The 17,469-nt window shown below is 28.8% G+C and overlaps 1 protein-coding gene across 2 annotated transcripts; it reads left to right on the top strand.

Moving 5' to 3' along the window:
• Positions 1–1,112: 1,112 nt before the first annotated feature.
• LOC139425321 (uncharacterized) lies at positions 1,113–12,614 on the top strand. Of its 2 annotated transcripts, none has more exons than XM_071179307.1 (3): positions 1,113–1,325; positions 10,510–10,709; positions 12,426–12,614. In XM_071179307.1, the coding sequence occupies exons 1-3, from the start codon at positions 1,172–1,174 to the stop codon at positions 12,435–12,437; spliced, it is 366 nt and encodes a 121-aa protein (XP_071035408.1). In that variant the 5' UTR covers positions 1,113–1,171; the 3' UTR covers positions 12,438–12,614. The 2 variants fall into 2 exon arrangements, with proteins under 2 accessions (XP_071035408.1, XP_071035409.1); XM_071179308.1 differs by lacking the exon at positions 1,113–1,325 and adding an exon at positions 6,969–7,094.
• The last annotated feature ends 4,855 nt before the right edge of the window (positions 12,615–17,469 follow it).

Raw genomic sequence — 17,469 nt, 5'->3', positions numbered from 1 at the left:
ATAATATTTCGATTTATTTTCATAGATAAAACTTATCAAAAATAAAGAATTTAGTGATTTTCTAATGTTATTCATAGAGGATGGCATAAAAACAGTTTATTCGGTTAAATTTACTTTTCAGTTTTGTATTTTTCACTGGAGCTATAATTTTGAAAACCAGAATTTCTAGTAAACCGTTACCAAACGAACATAAAAATTACTAAATAAATGGTTTAAATACCTTACATTTTGTTATTAACTACCATAACTATGTTTTTATTTATTTATTTATTTGTATCAGATTTGTTATTACAGAATTATTATACATTAGCGGCTGTAATTTCACCAGATTTTTTTCTCTATGAAGTAATAAAATGTTATTTATGATATGAATTGAAGAACTGATTCTGAAGCAGTTCAATCAAAAAATCAATCAATAATCAATCAAGGCAATCGAGTTTGCCACAATGCTTGAAACCTATTGCCTTCTACTTAGTGGTCAGAATTACAAGGTAGCATTGATAACTGCCGTGTTAGCCCAGTGGTTAGAGAATCGTACTCTGGTTCAGGGGGGCCGGGTTTCGATCTTGGACTTCGCTAAGACCCACCGATTACGTATACGTACTAAACGTACGTACTAAAAGACTTTAGTACGTAATACGTACTAAAGTCTTTGGAATCGGAAGTCTTGTAGTTAGCACTGAGCAGTACCATGCGTACAGGTATTAGGAGAATATTTCCACCCCCTTCAGATTTATGTCTAAATAGAGTGAGTAGCTTCACAAATGAGATTCTGAGTCAAGACGTACTTTCACCTTTGCGGTGCTCTCGTTTCAAACAAAAGGCTCATCATCCTGACTTAAATCGTTAAAGGATTATGGCTGGAGAACTTGGAACGCCCAAGTGTCATTAGAAACAACAATATTATTCATAGCTGGAAGCTGGAGTTAAACTTTGATAGCTGCGCACACAAAATGGGTTAAAAAAACACCCACACAAGATTTTCGTTTCTACTTTTCCTCCACAAATAAAATGGAAGCCTTAAAAAAAGCAGTGATTTTAAATTTGTTTTTCTGTGTTTGAAATTTATGATAATAAAGAAGTCGAAGCTTTTAAATTGTTTTTTCCCCCAGTCAATCGGAAATTGCTATTTTAAACGGAAATTTTATCGCTTGAACAAAACGAGTAAAATATGGCGCTAGTTTATAAGAATACTTTAAGATATTTCCAAAAAAAAAGAACTTTGAATAATCTTTTAGGATACGGTTTTTTCTTTAAAAAACACTCTTTCATAAAAGTTTTCCAACGGAAGTTTAATTTCCGCCTCGTCAACCATGTTGCCAAAAGTAAGTACAATGAATTTTTTTCTCTTAACCTAGTTTTATGCAAATTGTATAGCATTCAAGTTCCAGATTTAACTTAATTTACAAAAGATATAAATTTTATGTTTAGTCATGAAAAGGAAAATATAAGTGAATGATCATTTAGATATAAAAATAAGAGGACATTTTTTAATTTACAAGTATTTATGAAATGCTATAAAAATGTATTTTTAGGTTATTTTTTTTAATAATGCATTTTTATATCTTGAACATCAATAATGCCTTTTTATGTTGCAACATTAATAAACAATTTTAAGGATTTACTAATTGCTTATGAATTGAATGTACTGAGCAGTCGAATATAAACGTTAAAACTATCGTTGTTTGGGAATGTTTTTAAAGCAACTTCATAGTGAATTTCTTATTTCGACTTAAAATAATAAGATAGATTTAGGTAATCAATATTTATACTTTGTTTGCAATTCTTTTTAGTGCTATTTGTTACGTTGTAAAATTTATTACCAATAACCACATTAATAAGTAACACTAAAGCAGGCATAGAAAATCAGTCATTAATAAAATATAATTAAAATGTCCTCTACTCAAATTAGTTAATATATTTAATGTTAGTCCCAAATCCCTAGTCAAAAGTTATAAAAGTGTTATTGTCTATTATATTTCTCTCTTTGCACACGGAGAAAAAAAATCTGGTAAAACTACTGTACTGTAGGGAAATAACATTTCTGGTAAAAAAAAGGAAACTATATTTCGGGTTTATGACCGTATTTAAACTTTTCATTTAGTTATTTTTCCGTTCGTATGATAACGGCTTATAGAAAATTATGGTTTTCAAAATTATAGTTTTTATACCACATATTAAGCAAAAAATATAAAACAGAAAAGTAAATTGAACCAAATGAATAGTTTTATGGCATAATATAAGGTATCATTATAAAATTACCAAATTTTATTACATATTATAAATAAAACCATGTTGTTAATTTTATGCAAATCATTACCAAATTTCTTCGTTAAAAACTACCGAGCTTTATATTTTTTCCATAGAGCCAAAAACCAGGAAAATTTTACCATATTTTGGTAGTTTTCACCGTACTTTTTCTCAGTGCATGCATAAATAAACATATACTATGACTATTTTCTTAAAAATAATACTTTTTTAAATTATGTAAATACTTAATGAATTAAAAATTAAAATAAATAAAATATTCGAAATATGCTTTTAAAATAAATTTAAAGCGATTTTATTTTTTTACGAAACATAATTCTCTCTTTGAAATTTTAAAAAGGAAAAGATTCTGAATATTACATCTAATGAGCATCCTTCGAACGAAAAAAAAAGAAATTTAAGTAAAATATTTCTCGGGTATTAAAGTTTCAAAAAGACTTTTCGTTAAGAAGTATCATTAAAGGAAAATATAAATTTTGACAGCTAATTAAAATGGAATTAGTAAATTCCATGAAGATGATTAAAGAAGAATTACTCTGACTTCTTTGAAAAAACTTTTATTCATTAGTGATTGGTTGCATTTCTAGTTCTATATAAATAAATTCAAATGTTTTTGAAAAAAACTGAAGGATATATTCAATAGTTTGGAACAAGTAAAGTATAACTGCTAATCCAACTCAATAAACTATTAAATTATCATAAAGTTTTTGCTAATGTTAAAGATATTTGGAGTCCTTCTATTTAACTTACAATAAAAACGTATTCATTGATTATGCAAAATGCACATCTATACTGTTTTAACTATATCATATTTTGCAATAGTTGGTTATTAATATACACTGTAAAAAATGGATACTCGATTATCACGAAAGTTTCTTCGTCGTTGACAAAATGATTTTCTGTTATATGTTCCGAACAAAAATTTCGTCAAAGTGACGAAATTAGAGAAATATTTCTCCATTCTATTTTTCCCCCAAAATAAGCCTTTCAGTGCCTAACTTTTTAGGCAATCATTTTAACGTGGGCACCATATACACGGCATGACACAACAAGAACTGTTAGATAAATTAGACCATTACCCGAAGAGGGATTCGAACTCCGAACCTTCCTGGTACAAGGATAACTTCTTGGCCACCATGCAAACCGGTCAGTTCATTCATTAGTTTATTTTCGATTGTGTAGTCTTTATTCTAGTCTCGTAATTCTAGTTAACAATCTCCCAGAATGCACTACGAAGAGGTTTCGAGTTGAGGAAACATTTTCGTCCTACATTTTAGAGTTGGCGTCAAAATCAAAATTAACTCTTAAAATTAACGAAACACTGCTCAAGGATTGCTGAATAGTCAAAAGTGAGAGTTTTATTTCTGAAAGTGTATATTTAAATTTTTATTTCTATTTATTTATTTATTTTTTAAAATTTGGAATGACAATTTTTAGACAATAGTTGTAAAAAAAAGGCTTTATTAAAAAAAAAAAAACTCCCTAGATTGACTTTGTATTCTCATTGTCCGTCCTCTTTTCCAACAATTGTAATAGAATAGTTTCTAAACAAAAATTTCATAAAATTTGTTCTTAATTTTCATCTAGTTTCGACAACTATCACTAGTTTCGACAACTTTCTTTTTAAATATTAAAGTAAAATTGAAAAAAAAAACTAGTTTATTGGTTAGGATATTAATTTGTTGGAATTATTTAATTAAGTTCTTATGCAGTTACACCTGTAATGAAGTAATCGAAAACAAATTCTCTAACTTTTGTTCTTTGCAACGTTCTCTCAAATCAGATTTTTAATTTCTATTAGAAACGAGTTCGGAGATGTTTTACAAAGAAATTTCAATAATTTTCTCCCCTTTTTATTTGTTTTTTAAAAATAAGAATATAAAAATAAACTCAGATGAAAAATAATCTAAAGCTGCCACTGCCTGGCTTGAGGGTGTCTGCATCCCACATTGTGCTAGCATCCAAGGTTTCGTGGCCAAAATTAGTATTTCGTTAAAAATTGTTTCAAAATTTGGGGGTTCTTATTTAGTGGTTTTTATGTGCAGGTAAATTGAATTCATAGTTGAAATTTTGAACTGCACTGAAAATACCCAAAAAAACAAAATGGCGGCTGAAATATGGCGAGCAAAAATAAAAAAAATAACATAGTACGTTTAAATAATTAAATAAAGCAATGAAAATATAATAATTTTGGTAATTTTATATTAAAAATGAAAAGCAAATTGTATTGCCGAAGTAATGTTACAAAATAACGCGCAAACATGAAAAAAAAGCCTAATTTTTGTTTTTCGGTATATTTTGTCCACCTTGCAATACGGGCAAAGTCAGGCAGGTTTTTTCGAAAGAAGAAACATCAAAGAAGACTACAAAAAAAGTTTAACCATTTACCCAGGCCCGTCCCTAACCGATTCGAGAGGGGGGGTGTTGAAGTTTATTTTGCCGACTNATAAGATATAAACTATAAGTTTGTCAAGAGTATTAACTAATCCAACAAATTGAAAAATTGTACTATGATTTCAGAGTAATTACTCTGATAAAAATGTAACAGTAAGGTGAAATTCCTATATATATTTCTGAGATAAAAATGTAAAAGTTACATTAAAAATTTTTTTTAACATATTTTTCATTACATTGTACTCTCGTCGATTCAAAAAGTAAATTGTAATGTTTCGAATGATTATGAATACTTAATTTGGGCTATATTAAAACTGCCTACACATATTTTAGTTGAAAATTTAGTTTTTGACTTTTGGTGAAAGATCATGGTCTTCTGGTCCACAGTGCATACGACTATGTTTAGGTAGGCATAGTATGGAAAGCAATAATTATTTTAACATGAACGATATTTTAAAATTAGCAAATCTCAAGTCAAGATAACTGGCAAAATTAAGTGACTCATTGATAGAATCTTTCAGCATTCGTAAGACGAAATAATATAATTTCAGCATTTTGCCATAAATCCAACCTATCCCTGTAATACTATCAATACATTTGAGTCAGTTGACACAGAACGGGAAGCAGATACATATTTAATTTTATTATATTTATCAATTTCCTGCTAAATTTTGCAACCACAAACTTTTTTTAGCAAATGTCAATAAATTCATTGATTGTCTGATAATTTTAAAAAATTAAATAACAACTTTTCACTGGTTCTGCATGGAAAAATAAGAAATAAAATATTGGGCATATTTTATAAGAATTGATATAGTCTCAATTAATTTTTTAGATATTATGATCATTTTAGATAAATTTCGTCATAAAATGTGTGGAAAGAATTTCTAATAAAATATTTAAAAAAAAATGGTTAAAAGGCAGTAGTGTTTGGATAACAATATAGTAACACCCCGGACATTGTAACTTTTTTTATAAGATTTTGTTACGATATTCTTGTAACACACAGTATTTGGAAAATGAATTGAGTTTGCATTAAGTAAAATTTTAGTAATTACATTCAATATTCTATTTACTACTGTTTTTTGCCGAACAATAGGAAAATTGATGTTTAAATTTTTTAAAAATTATTTTATTTCATGCTTTTTAGTCTCTAGAATAGTTAAATCTTTTAAAAGTTGAACTTTTCCTTTTTCATATATTTCCTCATCTTAGTAAATTTAGTAATATAGGCAGTAAATCTCGATTTGAGGTCAAATGTATTTATGGTCAAATGCATAATGTATTAATGATCCATGTATGTAGAAAATCCTATGGGATTCTGTGCAAAATTTAATTGAATATAAAACGGGGTCGAGCTCTGATAAAAGTCTCAAGATAGAATTGAAATCGAACAACTCACTATTCTACAGCTATGATCAACCTCACAAAATCATGCACAAACCTGAAAGAACTATACCGACTCAATAAATAAAGCTAAAATATTTATTTTTACGTCATGTGTAGAAAAAAATATTTTTTTCATAAGTTCATCTCATGGATTAGCAATCAGTAAGAAGTAATAAGCATCAGAGTAATAAGAAGAGTAATAGCAATCAGTATCATTTGGTATGATGCTGTTGCTGAAGGTTAATTCGTAATACTCAAAATTTAAATCAATCAAGCTATTTTTCCCCGAACTAACTATTACCAAAGTACCCACAGTAATTTCTCTGTTACCGTAATTGGTATCTATTAAAAATAGCATGAAGTTCCATCATATAAGTAGTGCTAATTACTAGAACTAATTAATTGGTATCAATAATAGTATTTGATTATTTTGCAGTTCCCTTACGCGAATAAGTAACTTTTGCCCAATGACTTCGCTTTATAGAGTAAAACTTAATTTTCTTTACTTACCATTCAATGAATTGAAATTATAGTTGAATTTAAAACTCTTAAAAAATAAAAAAAGGCAGAGTACTTTGTGCTACGTAAGCTAATGTGAAAAACAAAAGAACAAATCAAGTAATTCCAAATTTTCATTTTTCTAATTAAGTTAAAACTTAAAATAATCTAACAGGAAATAATTTATTTCAATGAGAAAAGGAAATAACACAATTTATTTCTTCATTACGATCAATTTTTTAAGGAATTCATTCTTATATCACGAGAAATGTTTGAAAAAATAATTAATTAGACACAAGAACAATAGTTACTTTTAAAGTAGAAATCTTTCTTGATGTTTTGTTAAATATCACCTATAGCAAATTTGATGACTGTATTAATAAATCATGATCTTGATTTTTTATTTAAATATCTTGTTACGCATAACTTGACAAATTTCTTTCTTTCTCTAAGTTTTAAACGGTTAGTTTAATTTTAAATAGAGAAAATGAAATTTGCTATTGTTTTAGTGTGTTTTGACCTGTTAGTGCTTAGAATTTTTGCTGGTAAGTAAATAATATCAAATTTCATGTTTTTTGTTTCTGTCTGTCGGAATTGTCTTTATACTTAAATCTGATAGAAAGAAAGATCTATAGATAGAATTCGAACGTAGATTGCAAATATCACGAAACTTGACCTGTCGACTAGCCTTGTAAATTGACTACTTGTTTAATTTGACCTCCAAGAACAAAGTTTATTCTAAGGAATAAAGAAGGGCAAAATCTTTGTAGTCTAACCACTTGTCTATCTTGTGTGTTGATAAACTTGTCTGAGAGAGTTATTGAATGCGATTCTAAATCCTTCATTATTTTAGTCTTATGTGGTTTGCTTTACAAAACATGGTCGCTGCTCTCGATACCAAGCTAAGCCACTAAGCACATCATTTGAAAAGTGTTCTAGCGTAAAATCTTAATAATATGAAATTTATGTAAAAATTTATACTTTTTAATTTATAATTCTAATTTATATAAAAATTATAATGGTTTTTGTTTTATTCAAATTTAATTTTATGACTAGGTAACATTTCACTCTTATTTGATTCAACACGAATACCCTGATTTGGTAACTTTTGTTTTAATATTTTCAGGAAAAAATAATCAAAAAATTATTATTCTTTTATTTATTTAAATATCACTTTATAACGCCAGGCGTTTCATTAGAGTTATTGACTTTCACTTTTGTATGATATCACACTGTGCTATACAGTAAAAAATTTTGGATCAAATTACGTTTTAGAGTACCGGTACTTTGGAGGCATCATTTGTAAAATGCTTTGGATGCATCATCCATTTCACCATAAAATATTATATCGTAATTTTTACAGCAATATTAATTTGTTAAGAGGTATTCAGCGATTTCACGGTACTTATTACTATAAAAATTACAATACATCAGATTTTTGTTCCGTAACATGTTCCGGTAAAAATGAAATTTACGGTAAAAAGTACTGGCAACCTAAGTGCCAGTACTTTTTACAATAATTGGATCCGTAATTATTTACATTTAAGGAATTTTTACAATATTATAAATTTATTATCTTGATATTTATCACAATATATTATCAAGCACTCAATATAATATTACTATTATAATTGTATTAATATAATATATCTCGGTAGTACACTCAATATGATATTTGCTAAGTGGTGGAAAATGCTTCGCAAAAATCTCAAACATTTTCGCCTATGTCTCATTAGCACCTAAACAACGCGTTAGTAATGCCTCATCTGGTTATTTATTTTACCTAAGTAGACTTTTATTTCATTGCGTTAAATTAACCAAAAAATGTGAAAAACAAGAAAAAAATCAATTCGAACACAAGCATGATGTTGTATTTTTTATACCTTAATATATACTTACAAGATCCCCATATTTTAACATGGTGTTAAGACATTTTCAGTTTGCACCAAGTGTAGTGGAGCAGATGCCATTTCGCAACATCTGATTAACTGAGTTAACTTGGTAGAACCTTTTAAAGGAGACCTATGTATGGTTTGAAGGTATTCAAAGTAAACGAACTCCGCAACATCTGATATACTACGCTATCTTAATACTCGAGGACATTCTTAAGAGACCTATGAATAGTATGAAGATATTTAAAGTAAATGAACTCACCTTGCAATACCTGATATACTGCGTTACCTTAATACTCGAGGACATTCTAAAGAGACCTATGAATGGTTTGAAGGTATTTAAAGTAAATGAACTCACACTTCGCAATACCTGATTTATTGCGTTAGCTTGGTACTCGAGGACATTCTGAAGAGACCTATGTATGGCTTGAGGCTATTTAAAGTAAATGAAATCTTGCAACACCAGATTTATTGCGTTAGCTTGGTACTTGAACATATTATAAAGAGACCTATGTATGGTTTGAAGGTATTTAAAGTAAATGAACTAACTTCGCAACATCTGATATACTGAGTTAGCTTGGTATTCGAGGAACATTATGAAGAGACTTATGTATGGTTTGAAGATCTTTGAAGTAAAGGACAACTGATGTACTACGTTAGCTTAGAACTCGAGGACATCCTAAGGAAAGCTATGATTTATTTGAAGGTATTTAAAATAAATGAACTCACTTACAACGCAACAACTGATATACTGCGTTAGCTTGGTACTCGACTACATTCCAAAGAGAGCTATGTATGGTTTGAAGGTATTTAAAGTAGTCGAACTCACCTAACAAGATCAGCCTAACTGCGTTAACTTAATAAGCATAAACCTTCTGAAAGCACTTATGTATGGTTTGGACGTATTTAGGTCAAGCGAACTCATTGATCTGATATGATTCAGATTCAGAGGGATAGGTACCATCATCATCATACTTTAATTTGTTTCTCTTTATTTTTCTTAATATTTTAAAGACTAAATGTCTATTTTAGGGGAGTGATTTTCGTCTGGTTTTCAGAAAACGGATGAGTGTTATTATGATTTAATGTTTACCCTGCATAGTGGTTTTCACATTGAAGCTGAGTTTTATTTGTGGTTCAATGCTATATCCAATGGTTCAATGGTCAATATTTACCAATTTTTTAAAAATGTATGGCCAAAATTAACTTTATTCAGCTATAGTTTTTATTAGATATATATATTTTAATGGTTATTTACTTTTTTGCTAAAAAATAACGTTAAAAGAGACATTGGAACATTTATAGAAAATCAGATCAACCTTTAACAGCAATCTTTGTACTTCGAACAATGATATGGTACAAATTTCGGATCGTAATATGGGCATAATAAGGTGGAATTTGATGCTTTAAATAAAGTATTAAGTTTAACGCTGATTATGTTTAAGTTGAAACATCGCATTGTTTGATCAAGTTTAAGATAGTGTAACTTAATTGAGCACCATATTTAAGTTGTCTCTGTTAAAGTTGTTCAACACGCATTGAAATTTCGAGAGCGTACAGACATTTATAGTAAACTAAAGTTTTGCGCATATCCCCGTGTTTTTCGTCTCAGCTCTATTGATAGTACTTGAGGTAGTTTTAAAAAAGATTGTTTGTTTTCTTTAATTATATTATTTGAAAAAGATACTTTTAAATATTGGGCTAACGGCTTTTGAAAATATTGCTAGCTTCACTTTCTTGATCCTCGAAGTTATTCCGATTTTATTTTCTAAAACAAGTACTGCACCAGATTATTTTTGACTTCGAGGCAGAACACAAAAAATAAGCTAATGTAGAAAAAATAATAGACTCATTAGAAGTTAAGGCTATGCATCACAAAGTAAACAAAACTGGAACTTCCTCACCACTCAAATAAGGCAATTATTTTATTTCCGACGCTATATTTGACTTTGTTTGTTTAAAGACTTGATTATGCTGTATTGCTTTAGATAAATGCTGAATTTTATGCTTTTTGATATTCCATTTTTATTAATTATTATAAAATGTATTTTTCTTTTTGTCTTTATAGGGAAAAGTGATTCATATTCTAAGGACAAAGTAATGCTTCGGCGAGTATCACACTCAAACCGACCTGGAGGTTCGCTATCAGAACCTAACAATGATATTGCACAGCTTGATGATTCATCATTTCAAATAGTTTCTAATAACAGAATATATCTTTATTATACCCTGCCGAGTTACGATCAGACCGACATTCCGACATTACTAGTAAGAAATTTGTGCTAATTAGTACAATTTTCATTTATCTGAGGGTGCTTGGTTTTTAACATTACTTTTAACGTTTCCTTTTGCAGTAAGATCGTTAGAGCTCTTTATTTTTTTAATGAGATTTTTTAGAAAATGTAAATTAAGTCACGGTGGATCGGAGGACAGAGCGTTTGCCTCCCAGTGAGGTGAACCAGATTTTCCCAGGCGTGACTGGTTGATAAAAATTCTGCTCCCGGTTCGCACTTACCACTGTGCTGACATAAAAATATTCTCAGTTATGGAAGGACCATGGATCAGAATCCCCTTGCAGCCGGGCTTATCGTGTGAAGGTTTTATATTTTTTTCCTCGATACAACATAAATGCGGGTTAGTTACATTGAAAAGTGTCTCAAGATGTTTATCGTAATGCTTGATCTAGGATTTTTTTTCTTCATCGGTCAGATTTCTAAGTCACATGGTTACGAAGTTGAACTCTGGTAGTCGTAAACTCAGAATTGGGTCGGCTGTTCAAAGTTGGTTGTAAAATAAAATACGATAAAATAGATTTAGAGAAAAATTTTAATCCTTATCTTATTTTTGTTCATTCCTACTTATTTATATATTTATCAAATATGATATATATGATATGATAATTATTTATGATACATATATATGATAAATTCATACACAAGCAGAGAAAAGAACAATTTAACCAAACATATAATTTATTCGTAGTTATTTGTCTATTAGTTTAATAGAATTCATAGTGCATATTCATTATATAAGTACATAATACTGATCAATACAAATGCAACATTAAGAACAGGAAAAATACAGAATAGATAGAACACTGAAAATAAATCTTAATTTACGTTAGGCACACATTCGTCTTCATTAATACTCGCCACACTTTGAAGAAAAACCTCTAAGCATTTTATGAAATTGAACTAGAACAAATCATCAAACTCTTACAGGGATTTGAATTCAACAAAAAATATGAAATAAAAGCTAAACGCATCATGCAACTAGTAGTTAAGAAGTATGTCCATAATTTGGTGACATTTTTAATCCAATGAGGTCGAATTTTATAAAAGTGTTTAGAATTTTATAGAGAGTCTTAAGAACTTAAAATTCTTTAGAAATAAAACACCACCTTTGGAGGGCATAATTAATTTTCGAAAATTTTCTTCTTATTTTAAAATCGTTGTCTAATATTAAACGTTTCATACAGGACTAACAGAAGTCGATCTTTTTAAGCGATAAATTAAATGTAAGAAATGTAAGAAAACAAGCATTTTTCCTGATGAGTTCTCTCAGAATATAACTTTTCGAACTATCAGGCATTTTATGCATCACAGGAACAAAGTATCTGTGCACAAATTTATGAAAAATATATGTTAGTCAATGCTGACGTTTGGAGAGAAATGCAGAATTCAGATAAAAAATACTAACTTTTCCAGAATACTAACATTTCCTCTTAAATTGCTAAATTAGTAAATTTATCCTCTTAGGCTATCCTCTTAAATCATATTGTTTTTTCAAACACTTTTCAACAATTATACTTCAACCGAATAATTCATTTTGAAATTTAACAATCGATTCTTAATAATTTCATACTTATGCCGTAGAACAATCTCATGAAAACTAATAGCTGTGATTAAAAAATTTTCTTTTCATAAACAAAAAAAATAGATGCTTGAATATTTTTATAAAATTTTAATTGTTATTACTTTTTAGATGCAGGGATGAAACTCAAAGAACTTAATTTTGTTTAAAGGAGTACAGTGCTACTAAAGATGGTTACTTTTCTCAATATACTTTTTCGAAAGAAAATGAGAAGGAAAATTATAAAAAAATTAAAAGTTTTAAAATATAAAAAAATGTAATCGAAGGTAAAAATATGCAAAATAAATGAATTTAAACCCAGTGATTTATTGTCTATGACTTATTGTAGAACAATTTCATTGTTGAATATATATATATATATATATATATAAACAAGAANCGAGGGCACTATCGGTTTTTTGCTCTACCACCGAAAACATAAATGCCACAAGATGGTGAATATTACCATATTCTGGTAGTTTTGACCATACTTTTTTCCAGAGCGAAGTTAAAAAATTTTCAGTGAAATATTCTTTGATGTTAAGAACAATGTGCAATGAATTTTATTTTTTAATCTACTCACTTAAGGTATTATTTCTAAACTTGAATATAAACACCCAGTGACCTATATATATATATATATGTATTTATATATATATAAGAATTTTGTTAAACATTTTTCACAAAATAATACTTTCGAGGAATACAATAAGAAAGCCCAAAATAAATCCAGTTTAGCCTCAATAAGAAAAATCCTGTTCTTTCTTTTCCTTTAACTGTTAGAGAAAATTTTGTGGAATTGTTCTTCAAAATATTTCAACTTATTGCATCCATTTATTCGAACGTAATAGTTAAAAAAGTCTTAAAGTTTTTGAGTGCAATGCTCCGGGAATCGAAATGTAACTACAGAAACTAAGCAACTAAACTAACTAAAAAAACAAAACAGAAGGAGACGTTACTTTGAAAAATAAAGCTCAGAACTGCTCAAAATTCATTGTAAACTTTAAATTCCTGCGAGGGCTATATGGAAAGCTGGGTTTGTTTTTATATAAAATATAAATCAGCCCTTATGTTTTACAAAACAAATTCAGTTTTTTTTAATTCTCAACATGTTTCTATTCTCTATTTTCGTACATATATCATGGAAGAATTGGTATGATATTTATCATTGTTATTGTTGTTACTTTTGACACTTGCCATTACCAGTAAGCCTTTTACAGGAATTAAAGGAATTTTTAAGCAGTGGGTGCGCCTCTTATTTTTCAGTGGCACCATCTATGGCCATGAATAAGACTTCAGTCACACATACGTCACAGCCCGCTTTACAGCGAGGACCCAATCATACTCCATTCATTCATCCAATGATCGTAATTTTGATCTGAACCACAGAACGATCTATCTCCATATTTGAGTACTCCCAGAGTTATCGATTTGCTATGTGTAGAACTTAGTGACTAGTACATCAGCTACCAGTTTAATACACAGGGATTCTTCGAATTTGAGCTCACAAACATGAGTTTAACGACATACCAACTGGGCTATCCTGGCCGCTGCTTATCGTAGCAGTTGGTTGTAGTAGAAATTACTTTTGTATTGAAAGAAGGATACTGCAGAGATATGATGAAAGAAAAACATTACTCTTTTACAAAACTGCATATTTTAAAGTTAACAAATCAAACTTACGACATTTAAAAATTTGAAAACATATTAAATCATCCAAATGAAATATTTAGTCATCTCTTTACTGAGACGAAGACAGATAACAACTTTTAATTTATCAATTTTTGTAAAACATTCTAACTGTCGAACTGAGGTGTACAAAAAAACATCAATCCTGACACCAAGACATTCTAATTACCAATAATTGAATACTTGCAATCGGGCATTTGAGAGCAGGAGAAAAAATCCACAATTTGGCTAGTAATTGATAGATAATATAGACAAAAATAAAGCAAACCCGCGTTAACAATATTAAATTTAAAATAACCTGGCTACAACGTAACCGCCAAAACGATCATTAGAATTGAATACAACCCTGTAACCGAAACATTTTTGTGGTTAGAGAAGCAAAATAACTTTAAAAAAAATAAAGTTAAAAATCGATTTTCTGACACGCCATCGAATCGATCAATTTTGACACGCCACCGAATTAATCAGTTGTTTATTTGTATTGATTTAGAAAGTTATCGGGAGCAATAATTGTTAAGAAGAGAATAAAGGTAATTATACCCGCTTTTTATAATATGTGATAAAATGTAAATAATTGATTTAATTTAATTATAACAGGATTAGAACGATTAAAAAAATAAATTTATGAAATTAGAAGAAATTTTAAACGCTGGAAAATATGAATTGACTATAATGGCATCACAATTTCCGTATTTTGGTAAAGTTTTTAATAAAAAAATTTTATTTAATGAAAAAAAGTTTTTAATAAAAATACAGTTTTGTTCGGGATAAAATGTTTTTGTATTCTTTTGATCTCAACATATTGTTTAAGATAGTTTTAAACTAGTAAAATTTTATGCAATAAAAAAAATATTAAAACAAAACAATAAAATAAAAAAACAATAAAACAAAAACAAATTTATACAATAAAATAATAATAAAAGATTTCATATAAAATCTTATCACATTCAAAATTTAAGTATGCTTACAAATTTTGTCAATTAAACGAAAATTAAATATGTTTTTTCAAAATTTATTCTACATATATCAGGGCGGGATTTAAGCTTGGTGGGGCCCTAAGCTACTGAAAATGATGGGGCCCTTATAAGTTCAATTCCATTTCTATGCACCTAAAGTAAACTGACACTATTTTTTATTGTTGAGTATTAACATTATACTATTAAAATTTGATAATATTACTTTATTGTTAAATATATTAATTGTGATGGGACTATTATGTAGAACCTTTCTTTTATTGCACATATTTTTTGAACGAGGGGAAAAAGTTACAAAAGAAACACATTTTAAGCTCAGAGTAAAAATTTGGCGCGCTGGGCCACTATATTTTTAACAGAGTTTTTTTATTTTTTAGATTCATTTTGAATATATTTTATTTGTAATTTTTAATGATTTTTTCGGGAATTTTTTTTTAAATTGTATTTTCGTTACGTTATAAAATCTATAAGACTTAGAAACATGAAATTTTGAATGTGCATAGAAAATATGCAAAGAGTTAGAAAGAAAACAAGAAAATACAATTTGATTATTAGTTTTATTTTTTTAATAACCGCCGTTGAACAACTGACACAATTTTGAGTTTACGCCCTATCAACCAGGCTATCCCGGACAAATTTATCAGTTTATTTTATAACAGTCATTGCACAGCCGACCAATTTCGAGTTTACGACTACTAATATTCAACTCCGGAGCCTTGTCATTTTCAACCCAATCCAGAAGACAAGGGAACTGCTATATTAGTACCCAGAGGTATTTATTATTTTTTTATGAGAACTTGGAGGACTTTGTGACCCCGACAGATTTAGCATGCACTAGTCGCCATTTTATACATGGGTTTTCTTCTGCCGGCTGGATTCAAACTCCCATTCTCACGAACAAGAGTCCAACACCCTATCAACCAGGCTATCGCGGCCAAATTTATTAGTTTATTTTATAACAGTCATTGCACAGCCGAACCAATTTCTAGTTTACGACTACTAATATTCAACTCCGTGGCCTTGCAATTTTGAACCCAATCCAGNGGTGAGGGCCGTTATATTAATACTGTTTGTAAAAATAAAAAGAACATTTCGTAAGCTGATATTATTTAATTGATGTTTATATTGAAAATATTTCTTAATTATGCTTGCTTTCTTTTTAATTATTTTAAGTACATTTGTCAAATTTTAGTGCAAGAAAAAAATTGCCATTATTTATGTAAATTTTTGTCTTATATTTTTAAGGATTTATTAAAGGGTCTATTAAATATCAGAGAGAATAAATGCCATACGGGTTTAAAGTATCAGCTCTGCTCTTGATGGTGTCAAAGGTGCTGCTAGGATGTCAAAGAGCAACTGTCCTGGTCATCCCGCCAAAACGAGCATTCAGCATATCAATGGAACAAGCCAAAGCTTTATATCAATTAGCAATAAGTTTTAGATAATTACAATTGTAGAATAATTATCTTATTATAGAATCAAATGTTTTAAAAGACAAATATCTGTTAATGTTTAACATTTAATCAACGAAAAAACAGAACCAATATTGAAATCTAACGAATTTATTATTTTTAATTACTGATAAAGTTTGTGACAGTAAAAAAAAAAAAAAATTAAAGCCTGATAGATTTCAGAATTTTAGAAACACCTTCTAGTTATACTATTCAATCAAATAGATTTCGATGTCTTTCATCCGGTCTCATTAGTGATTCAGCATATTTCGATATCATTTTTGTTTAGTTCTTACTTAATATTGATTTGTTTGCGATAGTTAATTTGTATACCTCTTTTACTACATTTTCGAGGAGTTTAAAAATATAATATTAAGGATTTTAACTGAAATGAAATTTGCTTTATTTGTATGCCTCTTTTATTACGTCATCATCACACCCACACGCAATTGTCTACTCTAAATAATGCTAGATAGAATGAGATAGCAAAACAAACGTGTGTAGTTATTTAAATTCTTATTCAAAAGTATTAGTTACTTTTTTTAACTGACAATTTCTGTCCTTTTTTAGATATTTTAAAGTGCTGTTTAAAACTGCTGCATATCACATGGAAGCATTAAATATATCATTTGTACAATTTTAAAGTAAAATAAAACGGAATTCTGATCCTTAGAAACAGATATTAAATAGTCTGATGATCGAATGATGGGGCAAAAAAAAACTTTTGTACCTTTTAAACTAAAAAATTGTTTATTTATAAATAATTTATTAATACTCAAATTGCTTGAAAGATGATATGTACCCTACTAGTGACAACGAAGTTTTTTCTTTTATTCAGTCATTTATTTATATTTATTATGTCTGACAATGTGAAAAAGAAAAAAAAATACATTTTCGACTTCTGAGGGCCCCAGCTCCGAATAAAACTTTAAAAGAAGAGGGGGGAAAGTAAGATCTGGGGGCCCTTGTCATCTCGGGGCCCCAAGCTACAGCTTATTTAGCTTATACGTAAATCCGGCCTTGACATATATAACCGTGAATCACTAATTACGTTAAAGACTT

The sequence above is a fragment of the Parasteatoda tepidariorum genome, chromosome 3 (genome assembly GCF_043381705.1).
Source record: "Parasteatoda tepidariorum isolate YZ-2023 chromosome 3, CAS_Ptep_4.0, whole genome shotgun sequence".
NCBI classification, from domain to species: Eukaryota; Metazoa; Arthropoda; class Arachnida; order Araneae; family Theridiidae; genus Parasteatoda; species Parasteatoda tepidariorum.
The sequence above is the reverse complement of the archived record's forward strand: the minus strand, read 5'-3'. Positions and strand labels throughout refer to the sequence as shown.

Excerpts from the sequence above, each read along its gene's own strand:
- LOC139425321 (XM_071179307.1), top strand. The coding sequence starts at position 1,172 with ATGGCGCTAGTTTATAAGAATACTTTAAGATATTTCCAAAAAAAAAGA. Across the intron at positions 1,326-10,509 it reads CGTCAACCATGTTGCCAAAA|GGAAAAGTGATTCATATTCT; the intron begins GTAAGTACAATG and ends TTGTCTTTATAG.